At 46.4% G+C, this 16,775-nt stretch overlaps 1 protein-coding gene across 5 annotated transcripts in view; it reads right to left on the bottom strand.

Moving 5' to 3' along the window:
- Positions 1-4,913: 4,913 nt before the first annotated feature.
- KIF13B (kinesin family member 13B) overlaps positions 4,914-16,775 on the bottom strand; it is a 177,802-nt gene continuing 165,940 nt past the window's right edge. For all 5 annotated transcript variants that reach the window (XM_006135585.5, XM_025190999.3, XM_025191000.3 and 2 more), the window contains 2 exons: positions 12,761-13,793; positions 4,914-12,265 (listed from right to left, as the gene is read on the bottom strand). In XM_006135585.5, coding sequence (XP_006135647.3) covers positions 11,976-12,265; positions 12,761-13,793 — 1,323 coding nt within the window. In that variant the 3' untranslated portion in view covers positions 4,914-11,975. The remainder of the gene's footprint in view (positions 12,266-12,760; positions 13,794-16,775) is intronic.

The raw sequence follows: 16,775 nt of genomic DNA, 5'->3' as shown, positions 1-16,775 counted from the left end.
TGGAAACACTTGTGCAAAAGCACATGGCAGCATGGACGCTCTCTTGTGGAAGACCTTTTGCACAAGAACTTTTCCACAAAACAGTTCTTGCGCAAGAATCCTGCAGCGTAGACGGAGCCTGACTGTTTTATCTACTGGCAGCAATTAACCATCACACTCAAAGCTGCTGAGTAATGACCCACTGGTCGTGTTGGCCCGCGCACAAGGGCTGTGTCTAGACTGGCAAGTTTTTTCGGAAAAACTTTTGTGGAAAAACTTGCCAGCTGTCTACACTGACCGCTTGAATTTTCGCAAGAACACTGACGATCTCATGGAAGAAATCAGTGCTCTTTTCGGAAATACTATACTGCTCCCATTCAGGCAAAAGTCCTTTTGCGCAAAAGGGCCAGTGTAGACAGCTCAGATTTGTTTTGCACAAAAAAGCCCCGATCGCGAAAATGGCAATCGGGGCTTTTTTGCGCAAAAGTGCATCTAGATTGGCACGGACGCTTTTCCGCAAAAAGTGCTTTTGCGGAAAAGCATCCGTGCCAATCTAGACGCTCTTTTCCGCAAATCCTTTTAACAGAAAACTTTTCCGTTAAAAGCATTTGCAGAAAATCATGCCAGTCTAGACGTAGCCAAGGAGTTTGCACTAGGGTTGCCAAATGGTTTCAACAAAAATACCGGACACACTTGACATTACATCACAATCTACATTCCATCTTATTTAGAAAAATACCGGACATTTCTATTTTCTCATTGACAGGGCTTGACAAACTATAGAATCTACTCGCCTGTGGCGAGTAGATTTCAGCTGCGTGCCCCATTTACCGGTGGCTCTTGCGCATGCACAGTGCAGGGCTGGCGAGTGGCTTTTGCCACCGTTTCTCAAGCCCTGCTCATTGATATTTTCTCAATTTGTTTCCCCGAACAGAGAGCTCAAATACTGGACTGTCCGGTTCAAAACTGGACACCTGGCAACCCTAGTTTGCACCCGTGTGCTCCTTGGGCCCTGCCACCCTGTGACAGACAGACAAACAGCCGCCCCATGGCCGCCACGTATCCAACATGAAGCTCTGTCCGGGGTTTGAATCCGCTGAGCCTCAAATCCGATTTGCCGTTGTTCAGCAGACACATTTGCCGCTCCCTCCAAGTGGAGCTCATTGACTTGCAAGGCAGCAGCTGTCTGGGGAAAAGAAAAGTTTTCCGCCATGGAGATGGATCAATTCTACAATATGAGATTCCCAATTCATTCGAAGTAGGCCACCGCCAGGCTGCCAAATGCGTGTCATTATTTGGCAGCGCTTCTGTCTGCAAACAGCTCTTTATGAATATAAAGGAGCCTCCATTAAGATTCATCGTGACTCATGGGCACCTTCACGCAGTTCTTAAAACTCTGGTGCAGCTCAAGGTTCACAGGAGGTTACTGTCCAAACAGGAGGGGGCACCGCAAAAGACAAACGCCGTACTAGTGTCACCCACATACCTGGTGTGGTTCACTGGCCCATGGAGTGGCACTTAGACCACATACAGTGAAAGATAAGAATGAGTTTGATCTACAGCCTAAGCTGCGAGCCAGTTGGCTTTATAGCTCAAGCTGTAGAGGCTCCTACACTAAGCTCCAAAAGTCCCAGGTTCAAATCTTCCCAGTGGTGGTTATGCTAGAGCGGTGTTGCTCAACCAGTGGTATGAGTATCCTTAGGAGTCCTCAAGAGAAGCCTGGGGGGATAGATCAATGCAACTGAAACTTGGAGAAAACTGAATTTTTGTACTTTTTGCACCCAAAAATTTCATCCCCCACCCGGCTACGATTAAGTTGTTTGAACAAATGTGTTGCAATAGTAGAAAAATGTTTTGTGGGTCTGAAAACTGTAGGTACTGGGGGAACTTATTCAAAAAAGGTTGACACACACTGCACTAGGGCACTACCCACAGAGACGTTAAACAGACGATTTTGCATTCACACGTCTGTTCCAATCCCGGCCTGATTTCGGTGCTTGCCTGAGCGCCCATATCCACTTGTAGCTTACATCGCTGCAGGGAGAGCTAGTGAGAAGAGAGGCGCGGGAAGCACTTTGGGTCCAGCCAGTGCTGTGCAGAGCCCGGGGAGCCAACAGCCATGCTGGACCCCTGGGGCAAGGTGTGTGGGGGAGGGGGCAGTTTGGCTCCACACTCCTGGAAGGGGCATGGCCTTGGGTGGAAGGGGTGGAGCCAGAGGCAACCAGCCCTCTGTGCCATCTCGAGCACATCATGCCATCTCCTCCCCCACCTCTTTAGAGCTGCCTGGAGTGTGCCGTGCAGTGCTCTAGCAGTGATTCAAAGGGCCCAGGTCTCTAAGCACTGCAGTAGCATCGCCCTGAGCACTCGCTCCGCACTCCCATTGGCCGGGAACCTGCTGCTTCTGGGGTGCAGCCTGGTGGGCAGAGCTAGGGAACAGCATTGCTGGACCAGGAGCGGCTTAGGGTGAACCCCTCCTGCCACAGCCCTGAATCACCCGTCACAGCTCAATGCCCCAACCTGCCACTCTGTGTGCAGATATACGGGGGGCCGGCTAGCAGAATAAATTCTGTAAAACCGGTTTCTGACACTTCCAGAGATAAGCGTCTCTGGTCTCAGCCTCCCTGAGATCCAAGAAAAAAAAGATAAATACAAATTCGCTGCCACCACCCACATGCACTTAAAATGATATAAACTTAACCCTTTCCCAGGGAAGAGATCCCTTGGGAAGGGGTGGGGCTACAGACAGAAGGGGTGGGGCTTCAGACAAAAGGGGTGGGGCTTGGTCTTGCCTTCTCTAGCTGGGCCTTCACCACCACAAGACTCCTCACAAGCTTGTCCATGTTAGTGTGTGTAAACGGCACAGACGAGACTGGTTTTAATTAACGGCTTGGTCTGAGGACCTCTCTGCTATTTAAGGCCTCAACCTGAACAGTCTCCCAAAACTCTGAGAAAACAATTGACTTATTTGTTCTCTTTCGTTCTCTGTTAGCACGCACTTGGGGCAGGTGACTGCAGCTGTGAATGAGGAGAGCCTTGCAAAGGCTCGCTGCTCCTTGGGGAGAGAATTTTCATAGAATCCCAGGGCTGGAAGAGACTCAGGAGCCATCGAGTCCAGCCCCCTGCCCAAAGCAGGACCAACCCAACTCAGTCATCCCAGCCAGGCCTTTGTCAAGCCAGGACTTAAACACCTCTAGGGATGGAGATTCCACCCCTCCCTAGAGAACCCATCCCAGTGCTTCCCCACCTGCCTAGGGAAATCGTTTTTCCTTATATCCAACCTAGACCTTCCCCATGATAACTTGAGACCATTGCTCCTTGTTCTGCCACCTGCCACCACTGGGAACAGCCTCTCTCCATCCTCTTTGGAACCCCCTTCAGGAAGTTGAAGGCTGCTATCAAACCCCCCTCACTCTTCTCTTCCGCAGACTAAACAAACCCAAGTCCCTCAGTTTCTCGTGATAGCGATGGAGGAAAATGGCTGATGGCTTCCGGCCATGTCAATCCAGGGTGTGACACGACCCAGCTGGGGGATGGGGGAGCGGAGCAAGTGGGGGCTGGGTTGCTCTGCTTCCCCTGGCTGCTGCTGTTGGTGAGTACAGGGGCAGACCTGGTGCCTGCTGCTGGCATCAGCCCCCCACCCCCTGGTAACCTCCCAGGCTTCCCTGGGCTCCTCAAAGCGAGAGGCCCAGGCGGCTGCCTCGAATTATGCAATGGACAGGACAGCTCTGACTTGGGATACCACGGTGTTGGCTTTACAGGTCAGACTGGACCATCACAGTGGTCCCTTCTGGCCTTGGAATCCAGGAACCCGGGAGACCCATTTTCAACCCCACCCTGACTGATTTGGAGCAAGGACTTGAACCCCGAGCTCCCCATCAAGTGAATGCCCTAATCCCTCAGATGTGGGATATTCTGACCCCTCTCCCCATTAATCCTGATCTCATTGGCCCTAGTTGTCTTTTGTACCTGGGCTGCTTCCTTTGGGGCCCAAAGGAGGCATGGGAAGGGACGCCCCGCTTGAGAACCCTGCCAGCTTTAGGCACCGAGCCTCCAGCAGCATCAAGACGTAGGCACTTTTTGCACATGCACCATTAGAAACTTTGGTGGCTTGGGGATTTAGGCAGAGCGTGTGCGTAGGATCCCAGAAGTGCCCAAATGTTGCATTTAAGCATCTAAAGTGGCAGTTAGGTGCCTAAATCCCTTTGCAGATTAAGCCCCGTGTGGTTCAGGGCTTAGAACGGGGGAACTTGGGAGTCAGAATTTCTAGGTTCCATTACTTGTATTGCTACAGGGCCATGGACCAGGACACCCCTGGGTAAACACACGCCTGGTCCATTGAGTTTACAGTCTAAGCAGGAGACACTAGATGGCAACGCAGAGGCAGGAGAGCTCGTGGGAACATTACAGGTCAGCACGAGAGGCGAGGGCGATCAGCACACCTGCAGCTTACCCGTCGCCGAGCACGATAAAGGAGAGTTGTAAGGCGGGAATCGGAGGACAAAGAGCTTTGCGGATACTGGCAGGGAGTTCTCCCAAGCACACAGGTGGTGGTTTGAAAATGTAACAAGTGATGGAGGCGAGAAGCTGACATTTTGACAGCGAGGCTCCTCTTAGTTCATGCACCTGCCCTGTTTTACCCAGGTTGCCAGTTCAGCAAAGCACTTAAAATGTCTGCTTTGCAGAATCAGGCCTTCGGTGTCTCGGTTTTCCCACTTGTAAAATGGGCTTTAGACTCGCATGCGGTTTTGCGAGGTTTGACGTGCTGAAAATAGCTGGTATTTTGACAATTCTAAAATGCAAAGATGCATCTAGAGCAAGGGAAATGGGTCTCCTTTGTAATCAACATCAATAAATCTGTAGAAGCTAAATACATTCTAGCTGCGTGGCTTTCCAAATCTTTGATGGCACTTACAAAAAAGCAGAGACTTCTCAGCTCCAGAGAAGGTGTTTATTTGGATGCTGCAGCTGGGATTGCAGGTATGATACAATATTACAGTCATTTAGTATTGTACAGCAAAATTAAAAACTTTACAGTTCATTTAGAAGTATCTTTGGATTTTAGCTCATTTAAAGTATATTGATCAACACTGATCCGTGGTCTCAATAGCCACTCGTTATATACAAACACTGCATTTACAAAAATCAACAGAAAGACACATTTCCAAAGGCTCTCCCAAGACATTTCCAATGTTAGTGTTGGTAACAAAGCAAAAGGTACTCTGACTAACAAACCATATCCTAGTTTGCATTAGTCAGCTACTGGCATGTGTCCTGGGTGTGCTTGGACAGGGCTGAAACGGTTGTGACACAGAATGCCTTCAGCCAGCTTTGAAATCCAGCAGTAGCCCACCAATCCATAAACTAACAGTTATTGCTGAGCATATGGTGCCTGGATTAACTCCTTACAAATCATCAGCAGAAAGGGGTGTCATACAATTATTCTATTACAAAACCAAGCAAAAAAGCCTCCCTCCGCAGTCAAAAGAGTAGAACAGAACAGTCGGCTGCAAAGTGAACTTTCCCTACAATCTGGATATTTGTAGCTTGTTTCTAAGTTTCTCCTAGTCACGGGTAGCCCACTCCATCCTGGCCTTTTCAGCACTTCCATTCACTTCACTAGAAGAGCTAGATTTGCACTGTTGAAAGAGTTACCAATGGAGGCTTAAACCAGAATAGGATGGGCCCTAAGAGCAACTTTAGCCATAAGGCTTGTCTACATTGTGCTGGGGCCGCTGCAGCAATTGATCCATCAGCAGTTGATTGATCATGTCTGCTTAGACACAATAAATTGATCTCCGAGCACGCTCCCATCAACGTTTGTACTCCACCGAGACGAAACGAGTTATCAGTGTTGATGGGAGAGCAGACCCCGCAGACCGTACCGCTCTCAAGACCCTATGGTATGTCAACTTCAGCAACACTATTTGTGTAGCTGAAGTAAATCAATGGTGCTGGGGAGTGTAGACAAGCCTTAGTGCAGATGCAGTTACTCTGCCACTCATGCTGGGATTGCTTGTTTTGCTCACGGAGGAGCTGGAGTAAGCTATCTAGGCAGACATGCAGTTCTGCCGGTGTGAGCTGTGCCCATACTCTGCAAGATACGTATCCGTAGTCAGGCCAGGGATTCCTAGAAGAGACACAGTCTTAGAGATGAGGTCTCAGTCAGGCATCAGTCTACGCTCTGAGGTCAGAAACCCACCTGGCACTCAGTGTTGGATAAGTCAGCTTCAGACTAAAAAAAATAATAATCAAAACTTCTCATGGTATTGTGGTCTGAACCAATCACAGCTGCTAAAATCTGACTCTACAAGGGAGAAATTAAGAGTGGGTAGCTGCTATTTCAGAGTCACTCCCAAAGCACAGGAGGAAGCTCTGTGTGTCACTGACTTCAAGCAGCTTGTGTTTAGTCAACCATTAATGATATCTGAGGTTTTCTTTGGTGGGTTGTGTGTGTGTGAGCAAGATGGATATCAGCCCCAAATGCATGTAGTGGGGAGAGGAAGTTTAGAGACCAAAGATGAATCAGGAAAACCAGACTGGAGCAAGACGCTTGTGATCACAGCTGATCAAGCAGTTTGCATCCTACAGCGTGAGTCACCTACACATTTACTCTCAAGTGACATTTTAAATGACAGAAAAGCTCCACACAAATGCTTCTGCCCAGTATAAGACTAGCCCTCTCCCGCATGGGATTGGGTAAAGACTGAGCCAAGGATAAGGCACTGTTTAAATACATATTTTGTGCAAAGAACTAACAGTACCAGGGTTATGGCAACGCAAGGTCCGACTGGAAGTTTTCCCCAGCTCCCAATGAAACCATCACAAAAAAGTTATTGCATATACACTTGCATCTCTGATATGTAGTAACCCAGGCTGGACTCTTGATTCACACACAACACAAAAGAAAAAGGTGTTGAACCTTTTCAAGTCAGCGGCTGAGAGCATCGGTTCCTGATGAGCAGCAGGTATAGAATGGGACACTGCCCAGTTCTATCAGCTCTTATAAGGATGTTGTGGCTTTACTATTGTACACCATTGTCTTCGTTCACTTTCCCACTAAGAGGAACCAAGGCGCTCAAGAATCCAAGGGTAGTATTTCAACGAGGATAAAGTCAGGACACTAGGGGACAGCTAAGCACAGATATTTTCTACACACGCACAAAAGACAGCACAAAGGCCTAGCTTTGTTTTAAAAAAATACACAAGGATTCTTATGGATGATCTAGCACAAACTAACACATTTCAATTGCATAAAACATTGTACCATGTCAAATACAAGGATTAATCTAGTGGTTACCACACATTTAGACCATTACACTCTATTCTCTTTGAAACCGTATATACGCTTTACCATTACTAGAAGCCCAAAATCATTCAAAACAGACTTACTGGATTTAAAAAGAAAACAAACACCAAGCAGATACATTACAGCCCGTATTTGCTACAGATGTTTAATGCAGGAGCCATACTTTTTGCGCTGTGTAAAGTGCATGAAAATCTTGCAAGAAATGTGCATACAAGTATTAATGCAACCAACCTCAAACACTGAACTGTTCCAGCACAATTTAGTAATTTTTTTATTGCTTTCGTGAATTGTTTAGGCTACACTTGGCCAATGTGAGGATATAGTAAATGACCTAAAATGCCGTTGAGAAAAAAAGAACTGTATTCGCTGTAACGAGATGTAGGAACCAGCTTTAGGACAGTCGACTTGAGAAATGGCAACAGGCAGAGGGGTAATGGATTAGAACTCTGGGGAACAGGCACTGGAGTGGAACTGAAAAATTCAAACTTCAGTGCGGGTTAAGATACATAGCTACAGAGCGATAGAACTGTCTATATACATAAATCTCTACAGGTGGAATCTCGGCTCCATTGAAGTCAACAGATTTTTACTATGGACTTCAATAGAGTCAGGATTTCATACCAACCATCTGAAGTCTGAGAATTTTGTCACTAAAAACACAGCTTCCTTGTTCAGGATGGACGGCTGAGGAGAGCTCCCTGTGCCTTCCTAGATGGCATAAGTCCTTGTGCAAAGTAGGCGGAATATCTGCTAGCAACAGAGAGGCGTAAAGGACTCAGTTCCAGCACAATTTCCCTATCAGCCAAATTATGCTAGCGTAAAACCTGCCTGAGATTCTGTAGCTTCAGGGGGTAGTCGAGTTAGTCTGTACAGGAAAAAAACAACAAATGGTCTGGTAGCACTTTATAGACTAACAAAACATGTAGACTTTATATACATGTAGCACTTTATAGACTAACGCAAAACATGAGTTTTTGTGGGCACAGCCCACTTCTTCGGCTGACCGGAGTTTTGAGTTTAGGATGTGCAGACCCAAAATAAAATAGGAGAGAAAGGGGGGTGGGGAGGAAAAGAAGGAGGGAAGTGGGAGACAGGGAGCAGAGGGTATGGAAAATCAAAGGGAAAAACAGGAAGGCAGAGCTGGGAATCAGTAAGCACTTGAAGATTGGGTAATTAAAATGAAGCAGATGCGAATCAACGTCAATAGATAGTACTCTTCCTAACACAATCTACACAAAGAGCTCTTTGCACCTTCATTGAAGTGCAATGAAGGTGCAAACAGTGAATTCATCACTGGAGCCAACAACATAAGCTAACAAATCAAAAGGTCATTTGACTGCACATCCAGTAATTTGATCTATGCCATCAAATGCCAGCAATGCCCCACTGTTAAATATACTGGACAGTCTCAACGGGAAAGAATCAATGGACACAAATCAGATATACATAAAGGGAACATACAGAAACCTGTTGGGGAACACTTTAATCTTCCTAATCATTGTTTAAAAGATCGTCAAGTGGCTGTCTTGTCACAAACCAATTCTACTAGCCAAATACACAGAGAGGAGTTGGAATTACAATTCGTCCGCAAATTCAATTCTTACGCTAATGGACTCAATCGTGATGAGGGATGGTTGGGACACGATCAACCTAACAGTCAATGAAGGTGCAAACAGCTCTTTGTGTACATTCCTGTGTTAGGAAGAGTCTATTGACTTTGATTCTCGTCTGCTTTGTTTTAATTACCCAATCTTCAGGTGCTTAGGAAGGCAGAGCTGGGAATCACTATTTTTCCCTTTGATTTTCCATACCCTCTGCTCCCTGTCTCCCACTTCCCTCCTTGTTTTCCTCCCCCCTTCCTATTTATTTTGGGTCTGCACATCCTAAACTCAAAACTCCGGTCATCTGAAGAAGTGGGCTGTGCCCACGAAAGCTCATGATAACAGCTACATGTTTTGTTAGTCTACTAGACCTTTTGTTGAGATTCTGTGGTATGTTTTACAACACAAATAGGGAAAACACCCTGTTCATAGAAGTTAGGGTATCCAGGCCAATGTTCCAGTGAGTGGCAATACCTACCCTAGCCCCTCAATCTCCAAACACTTCAGTGGGTGAGTCACAAGCTGCAGAAGTGTTTCCACAATCAGGATCTCAACGTGAACATGGCCAAAAAGGAACACATACTAGATCAAATAAATACATACCTATCCAGCTCCCCTTTGCTTGGTCCCCAAATGCTAGTAAAAGCATTGGATCAAATCTACAAAGATCAGTTATTCAACAAAGACAGCCCATGTCAGTTAACACATGATCATGCTAGAGAGAAAGGGAGGGGAGCATGAGGACTAATAGAAAACATGGCTCTACTGTTCACAACATGGGATGCTCCAAATCAGAAACCAATAAAAAGCGCAAGTTAGGATATTCTCCAATTCAATACGTGAAATGATGAGACGATTAAAAGCTAAGTCGAGAGGATGCTTCACATTAGCCAGCCATCTGGATCCGTATTAGAAGAACAGAAGTAAAGCTTGTTTGGGGAAAAAAAAGGATGTTGGAGAACTTTTATAATGCCAGGAAGTCTTAGAAGAAGTTACACTGGTGAGTGTATAGTATCTCATTGCAGAGTATCATAAAACTGCTTAATAAAATAAATTCTGTTGTTGTTGCAGGTAGCATATTTATGAAAAAACAGTTTCTTCCCAGAATTCAATTCAGGATTATGCTTCCCCAGCCTTTGTTGCTAATTTCTCCATATTTTCCAGCTTGAAAGAAGAGAAATACAAGCGTTCCAACACCAGTCTAGTGGATGGCAAATCTCTCTCCTCTAGCCTGTACTGCAGGTCTGGACAGGGGAAGAGGAGGAAATATGTTCATTTATGAAAATATTAAAAAGCTGCTTGTACACTTCAATTGTTTTATGAAGGCTTAGAAAACAGCAGCTCTCTATAAGGCTGATAGGAATGCACTAATGCTTGGCAGACTGTAGAATGCTGTATTCCAACCCATTCCAAATTTTATTCCAACTACTGATTAGTTTCTATTTTAATTTTTATTCCTTCTGCATAAATTGATATTAATCACAGTCAATCAGCATAATTATCTCCTTCACTAAGCGTCCCTACCTCCTTTAAAGTTTACTTTGATGATAATGTAGCTTTCCCTTGGATACCTGAACCAGATGGTTAAGGCACTTAGACACATCTGTGCAGCATGGACAGAGGCTGGCTACATATTAAGTTGTAACCATTAATTTAGCATCCTGAATGTTCTTCACATAGATCATAAACATCCACTGCTCAAAATTCAGTGCCTCAATGTTTACTAAACAAGGTATAAGAAAGCTCAGTATATACTGTACAATTAACTCTGATTTTTTCTTTACATTATTCGTTAGAAAATATCTATATATGCCACAGGAAATTAAAAACTAGTCAAAGTCACCAAAAATAAAATCAAGTTTAAAAACAGCAAAAACCAGCCCAGCTCTCCCCCTCTCCCAAAAACATTAGTTTTGAGGAACAACGTGCAACAGTTCCAATAAAGTGATTTTAGGAGCAATCTCAGGAGGGATTTGCTGGCGAGGCAGGAGCTCTTCCCAATGGGAGGCTATTCAGTAAGGCGCTACATAGAGTGTCGCTGTGCAATGCAGGCAGTGGGCGATTGTGAAGCGCAAGCATTTTGTATTTTTTTAAAACAATAAATAAAAATAAATACGACCGGATCATTCTGTATGGGAACAACAAGCCTTCACGTTACGAAATTGGGTAAAAGACAAGCGCCAGTGAAGGCTACACATGGTACTCAGGTCTCTCTTTGTGAGTGTGTCACTCACAGGCAGCACAGACAGAGCTGGAAAAAGCTGTTATAAGAAATACTAGAGCACTTTAGTGATATCTTATAAAAAATCCTGAAGACAAACTGAAGATACACTGGGAGCAATATTCCACAGCGTCTCCAGGGCACAGATGACAGGAGAACGGATTCTGTCCCCTGTTAAAATAATCCACTAAATAGATCACACAGTAGTGATTTACTAAATTTGGATATGCTCTTAAAAACAGGGATCAAAAGCCCCAATAGGATAGAATCCCAGTGATTGCAAGAAGAGTAGGAAGACACTAGAACATTATTCAGCATAGGCACTGGTTTCAGGTCATGTAACCAAGCTAATTATTTTTGTTCTGCTTCCGTCTCAACCTTAAGACTGTATCCGTTTCTCACTACTGTCCAATACACACACAGCTCTTCCAAAAGGATGGAGCCGTGCGTGCTGCATTGTGTTGTTTACAGAACTGCCAACCACATTCAAGTGGTACAGATGTCATCGGTTGGGAAATTGCTCCAGTTAATCTTTTGCAGCTGCTGGAAACTCACACACTACTTTGAATAACTTCTCTAGCCCCTCATTCCGTGAACGACTTAAAAGCAGCACCGTTAAACCCCTCCCAAAACGGTCATTATTTGAAATAAACCACACGAAGTGTCCCAATAAGACAGGAGCCTACCCCATATAGACCCATCACCATGACAAGGCAAAGATTTAACATATCAGCAACAAAAGCAGAGCAAACCGCCTCCTTTAGTGTTTGCCAGAACTCCAAGTTTAGTAGGTTGGTTCAACGTTGCAAGCACAGCGATAGCTTCACAAGTTACTTTCAAACCAGGCTGTGGGGCGCGTACACCTCCTTCAGTTGGCCCAAGATTTCCTGTTCTCGGCACTCTTCTGGATCTTCTCAGGCCGGAGAGCAGACCCTTCCATTTTGGCTAGGGCTGTCAGTGAGGCCAAGTTGGAGGCTGAGCCTGAGAAACTGTCGCTCTTCCGGTTCTCGGGTGTAGTTCCCCCTTGCAACTTAAGTCCCGTGCTCCGTCGTCTGGCTACGCCTGTGGCTTTCTTCACCCGGTTTGGTTTCACCAGGAGCCCATAGCCTGGGTTGCATTTGAAGTACTGCCTTCCCCCAATGGAGCCATCGTTCTTACCTGGAAGAAGAAAAAGATACTACAAAAGGAATTTCGCCCTTGTGTGTATAGTTACTTACGACCAGCGCTTCCTGTATGCTGAGTGCTTGGGCAGCTGCCCAGGAGAGATTTAATATTGGGATTTGCAGGCGAAGGTGAGGATTAGCACTGGAAACGATTCATCAGGACACAATTAAATGGTTGAGACAAAGGGGCTACATGGTCAGAGCAGAGACAGCCTACACTGGCAGGGGCTCTTTGGGCAGATACATGTTAGTTAAGGACAAACTCCCAGTAATCGCAGGAAGACTTTTTTTTTGGGAGTGGGGGGGATGGGGGAGGAAAGAAGAGTACTAGATCACATCTAATCTAATCTAATCCAATCTACATAACCTAAACACTGTCCTTGAACCCGAGTCCTCCCAGATATTGTATGTTACCTCCCTGTTATGGATGGACATCAGGGGCTGTTTAGTATTTATCATATTGCAACCTGCCACAGAACATGCATCTTACCTGAAGGCAAATCCAACTCCACACCAACCCACATTCCCTCTTGAAAGTCAGTTGGGCCAACGTATCTAATCGTGCCAGTCTTATTTGGGCCAGCAGTGACATATTCCCCCTCTTTTAGCCAGTCTGGGATTTCATTGGCATCTTCAGAATCAGAAGTCACTTCCAGTTTTTCATCAGCTGTATTTGCACCATTCTGGCTTAACCCTTGGGCAGTCTTTTCTCTCTCCTTCTCTTCCTCTGTGTTGGAAGAGCACCCGGACTCTCCCCCCAGCATGCACGTAAAAGACTTGAGCTCCGACGTCCTGACTTTTTGGATTTTGAACGGAGAGACAGTAGCACTGGGCTGGGATGAGAGATCGGGCGGAAGCTGAGGTTTGGAAGCTCTCGATTCTGGAGTAAAGGTGGGCTGTGTGTGGTCCTTCTTGGTAGCTTGTCCCATGGACTCCCCCGTTGTTGAAGCCATTAGGTGTTTGGTCAGCAGCTCCTTCTTTGGAGTGGAGGTAGAAACGTTGCTTTTTGCATCGACAGCTACAGAGGCAGCATCTAGTTCCTCACGCCGAGTCACAGGGGAGACCCAGGGCTTTGACTTTAGATGGTCAGTAGCGTTTAGGCCGCTGTTGTCCTTGGCTCTCTCGTTGGCCGTGAGAAGGTCAGAAGCAGCTAGATTCTCTCTCAGAAGGGCAGGGCAGCCCTCCGAAGCACGGTCCATCGGCACTGAAATGTCGGAAGGTACCGGAACAGCCGAGGTGGGTGGGGAGATGTGGCTCGTGGTAGCTGTTTGACCACCTGTCGGAGCTATCAAGTCGTTCCCTGCTGCGAGAGCGTCAGAAAGGGTGGCCGTTGAAACGCTGTGAGAGAAGTAACCGCTCGAGGCTTCGCTCAGGGGACTTGGAGGGCCCTCCTGGGAGTCCTGTGCTTGAATGTCTGCGGGGTGCTGCTGGGAAGGCACTTTGGGAATCTTTTCTTGGTTCCTTTCCGCCTCTTTCGATTGCGCCGCCACCTCAAACTGTTCCTTCCCCCCTTCTTGGGGAATCTGAAAAGAGGACAGGCATGAGATTATGGGATTCAAAACACTGGGGCTGATCATGCTGACATGTGGCCTTCTGGAATCATCTAACCCTCAGGTTTACCCAAATCCCGGCACGTTGGCAGAGCTGGACAGGGGCTTGTTGATTTATAGCCCGCTTTACCAACCTGACGGGATTATCAGTGCATTTCCTCCATTAATAAAAAAATAGTGTCCAGCAAAAGAAATATGTTTCCCAATATTTACTGAAAGATTATTTATATCACAGGAATGGTCATTTGCCTTTTGAAGGCAGAATTTATTTGAAGTGTGAAACAGCCATGATCTATACCTCTCTTACCGTTATTTGGCTTAATGCAGGATTGATAAATCATGCATTTCTAAGTAAACTGTCACTTATACCCCTGTTCCCAAATGCCATTCCCCCTTCAATACTGCCACCACCACACACTTTCAGAGTATGAAATTAACTGCACCACCTAGATTAACAGCCCATTTTAGTGATGTATTTCTTGGCTGTAAACTTTACTCTATATGATGGATCAATATTTTTTGCCAGCAAATGTACTCTAAAAGATTAGGATGTCTTTAAATCTTTTTTTTTTGGGTGGGGAGTGGAATTGGAGGTGTAAGGAAGGCAAACTTGTATACAATTTTTACTAATTTACAGGTATATATTTTAATGTTCTGTTCTAAATTTGGATCCATTGGGGTGGAAAGTTACCTTGAGTTTTCAGAGTTAGAAAAAGACAGGGGTGACACTATCTTTATTAGACCAACCTCTGTTGGTGAGAGACAAGCTCTGGATCGAACAAAGCTCATCTTCAGATCTGGGAATGGTATTTACTTAGTGTACCTGGTTAGCACATGTTGTAAGAGACCATTCTAGGTAGAATGGCCCATGAACACCTCTGCATTCTGACAAAGATGGGGTGTCTGGATGATAGATTTTTGTAATACCCATAAATACAGCGCGTCTGTTCAGTCCATGATTGGTACGGTCTAGCAGAGCAATGAATTTAAGTGCTCGGGCTCATCTTTTGAAAGCATTGTGTGGGTTTCCTTTGAGGATAAAGGCTGGTAGTGACTGCTCTGAAAAAAAGTATTCACCACAGCTGATCTGTTGTCTTTGTCTAGTGATTGTTTGGATTCACCCATCATCGCTACTGGGGCATTTAGTGCACCGCATAAGGTAAACGACAGGGGTCTCAAACTCAATTTACCTCAGGGCCAGGGCCAGTCCTCAAATCCACCTCGGGGGCCAGTAACGTCACTGGAGATGTTAAAAACGTTTCTTGTATTTTTTTTACTTCTAATTTCTTAGCAAAGAAAAACCCTGTCACACAACTTAATACAATTCCTTGCCTGCCCAAGAATTGTTAGGATTTGCGGGGAAGAGAGGGGCTCATTCATGAGCTTTGAACTCTTGGGGCTGGCAACATAGTACGGCAAGTGGACAGTGTCTCCCCCTGGGTCCAGGAGCCCAGAAATCAGGATCTCATAAAAGACATGAAACTGAATGCTCACCCCGACACCCTCATGTCATCAGGCTGGTATGCATCCCCTTCCCCCGCTAACATTCGCATCCTCGCACTGAGATCCTTTCTGCCCTCACACTAACATTCGTGTCCTTGCACTAGAATCTCCTGCCCCGCCCGGGGTAATGGAAAAGGAAACCCACTGGCTCCGCCCCGCTGGCTGCAAAGCACGTTTGCTTGGTTGATTCCCTGGTCAGCATGGTTCACGTCAGCCCGGCTTCCCAGAGCAAGCAGTGCCCACAGCCAGGGTGCTGAGGGCCTGCATGGTGCTGGGAACTGTGTGTGCAGGTGAGTCCGCGCTTACCACCCACCTCCCAATCCCTCTACCCACCCTCCCCCCCCCAAGGCCGGCAGTTGCACGGGCCTGATTCAATAACTTCTTCAAAACGTTTTGCAGGTCAGGTGGGAAAACACACGGGCTGTAGCTGGCCCACAGGCTGAGAGTTTGAGACCTCTGGTATCCGACATATGGTGATGGGGTCTGATCCATCAGTCAGCCATCAAGAGGTGAGCGTGCATGGAGGTTCCAACAAAAAAGAGCATTTGCTTTCCATAAGCCACATGCTGACTGAGCATAGCAGGTAGCTTTCTGTGAGCAAATTAACCACTGCAAGCGACTGCAATTCTTTAAAAACTCCTTTCTAGAGATCTATTGCATTGTCTCATCCACCTTCCTCTCGGTGAGGGTCCCTTCTTTTCAAGCTATTCTCTACTGCTTTATAGAATCCTAGAGCTGCAAGAGACCTCAGGAGGTCATCAAGTCCAGCCCCCTGCCCAAGGCAGGACCAATCCCAACTCAATCAACCCAGCCAGGGCTTTGTCAAACCAAGACTCTAATCTCCAATCTAGTTTTAAATATCCCGAGGGATGGGACTTTCCCCCTCCCGTGAGGAGGCTGTTGGATGGGAAATATAAGTGGCCTCTAGAGAAAGCGGAATGTGATTGAATTAGTGGTGCTTCAGAACCAAAGACTAGCCTTCGATTGCTGAGTGAAAGGTACTACAGACGAGTTTCTGAAAACGTTATAGTCAATTAAAACATATTTGTAGCTCTTTTATGAGGCAGGGTGCCGTACAAGAAGATTTCGTAGCTCTGTCCTTTCATTGGCTGCTCTCTTTTACATATGCTTTAACTCGGGGTGTAAAATCCTGTTTAACTGGTTAACCAATTAAAGGGGGCACCAGCAGGCCTCCCACTGGGCTGGAGAGCCCCCCTAACCTCACACACGGGAGGAGCTGCTTCAGCCCGGCCCTGTCCTCGGCATGCTCAGGAGTATCACTGGCAGGGACTGTTCTGGTTGTCTGGAGCAGCCCCTGCCTATACCAGGTGCCCAGGCTCGCCATGGATGGGGCTGCTCTAGACAATCAGAGAATCCCGTTAGCAGTGGGTCCCCTGAGGGAATGGAGCAGCCTCTGGCCCACGTCAGACGAGAAGCTGCTCCAGACCCTAC

This window comes from Pelodiscus sinensis, chromosome 3, assembly GCF_052426305.1.
Source record: "Pelodiscus sinensis isolate ZL-2025 chromosome 3, ASM5242630v1, whole genome shotgun sequence".
Classification (NCBI taxonomy): Eukaryota; Metazoa; Chordata; order Testudines; family Trionychidae; genus Pelodiscus; species Pelodiscus sinensis.
The sequence above is the reverse complement of the archived record's forward strand: the minus strand, read 5'-3'. Positions and strand labels throughout refer to the sequence as shown.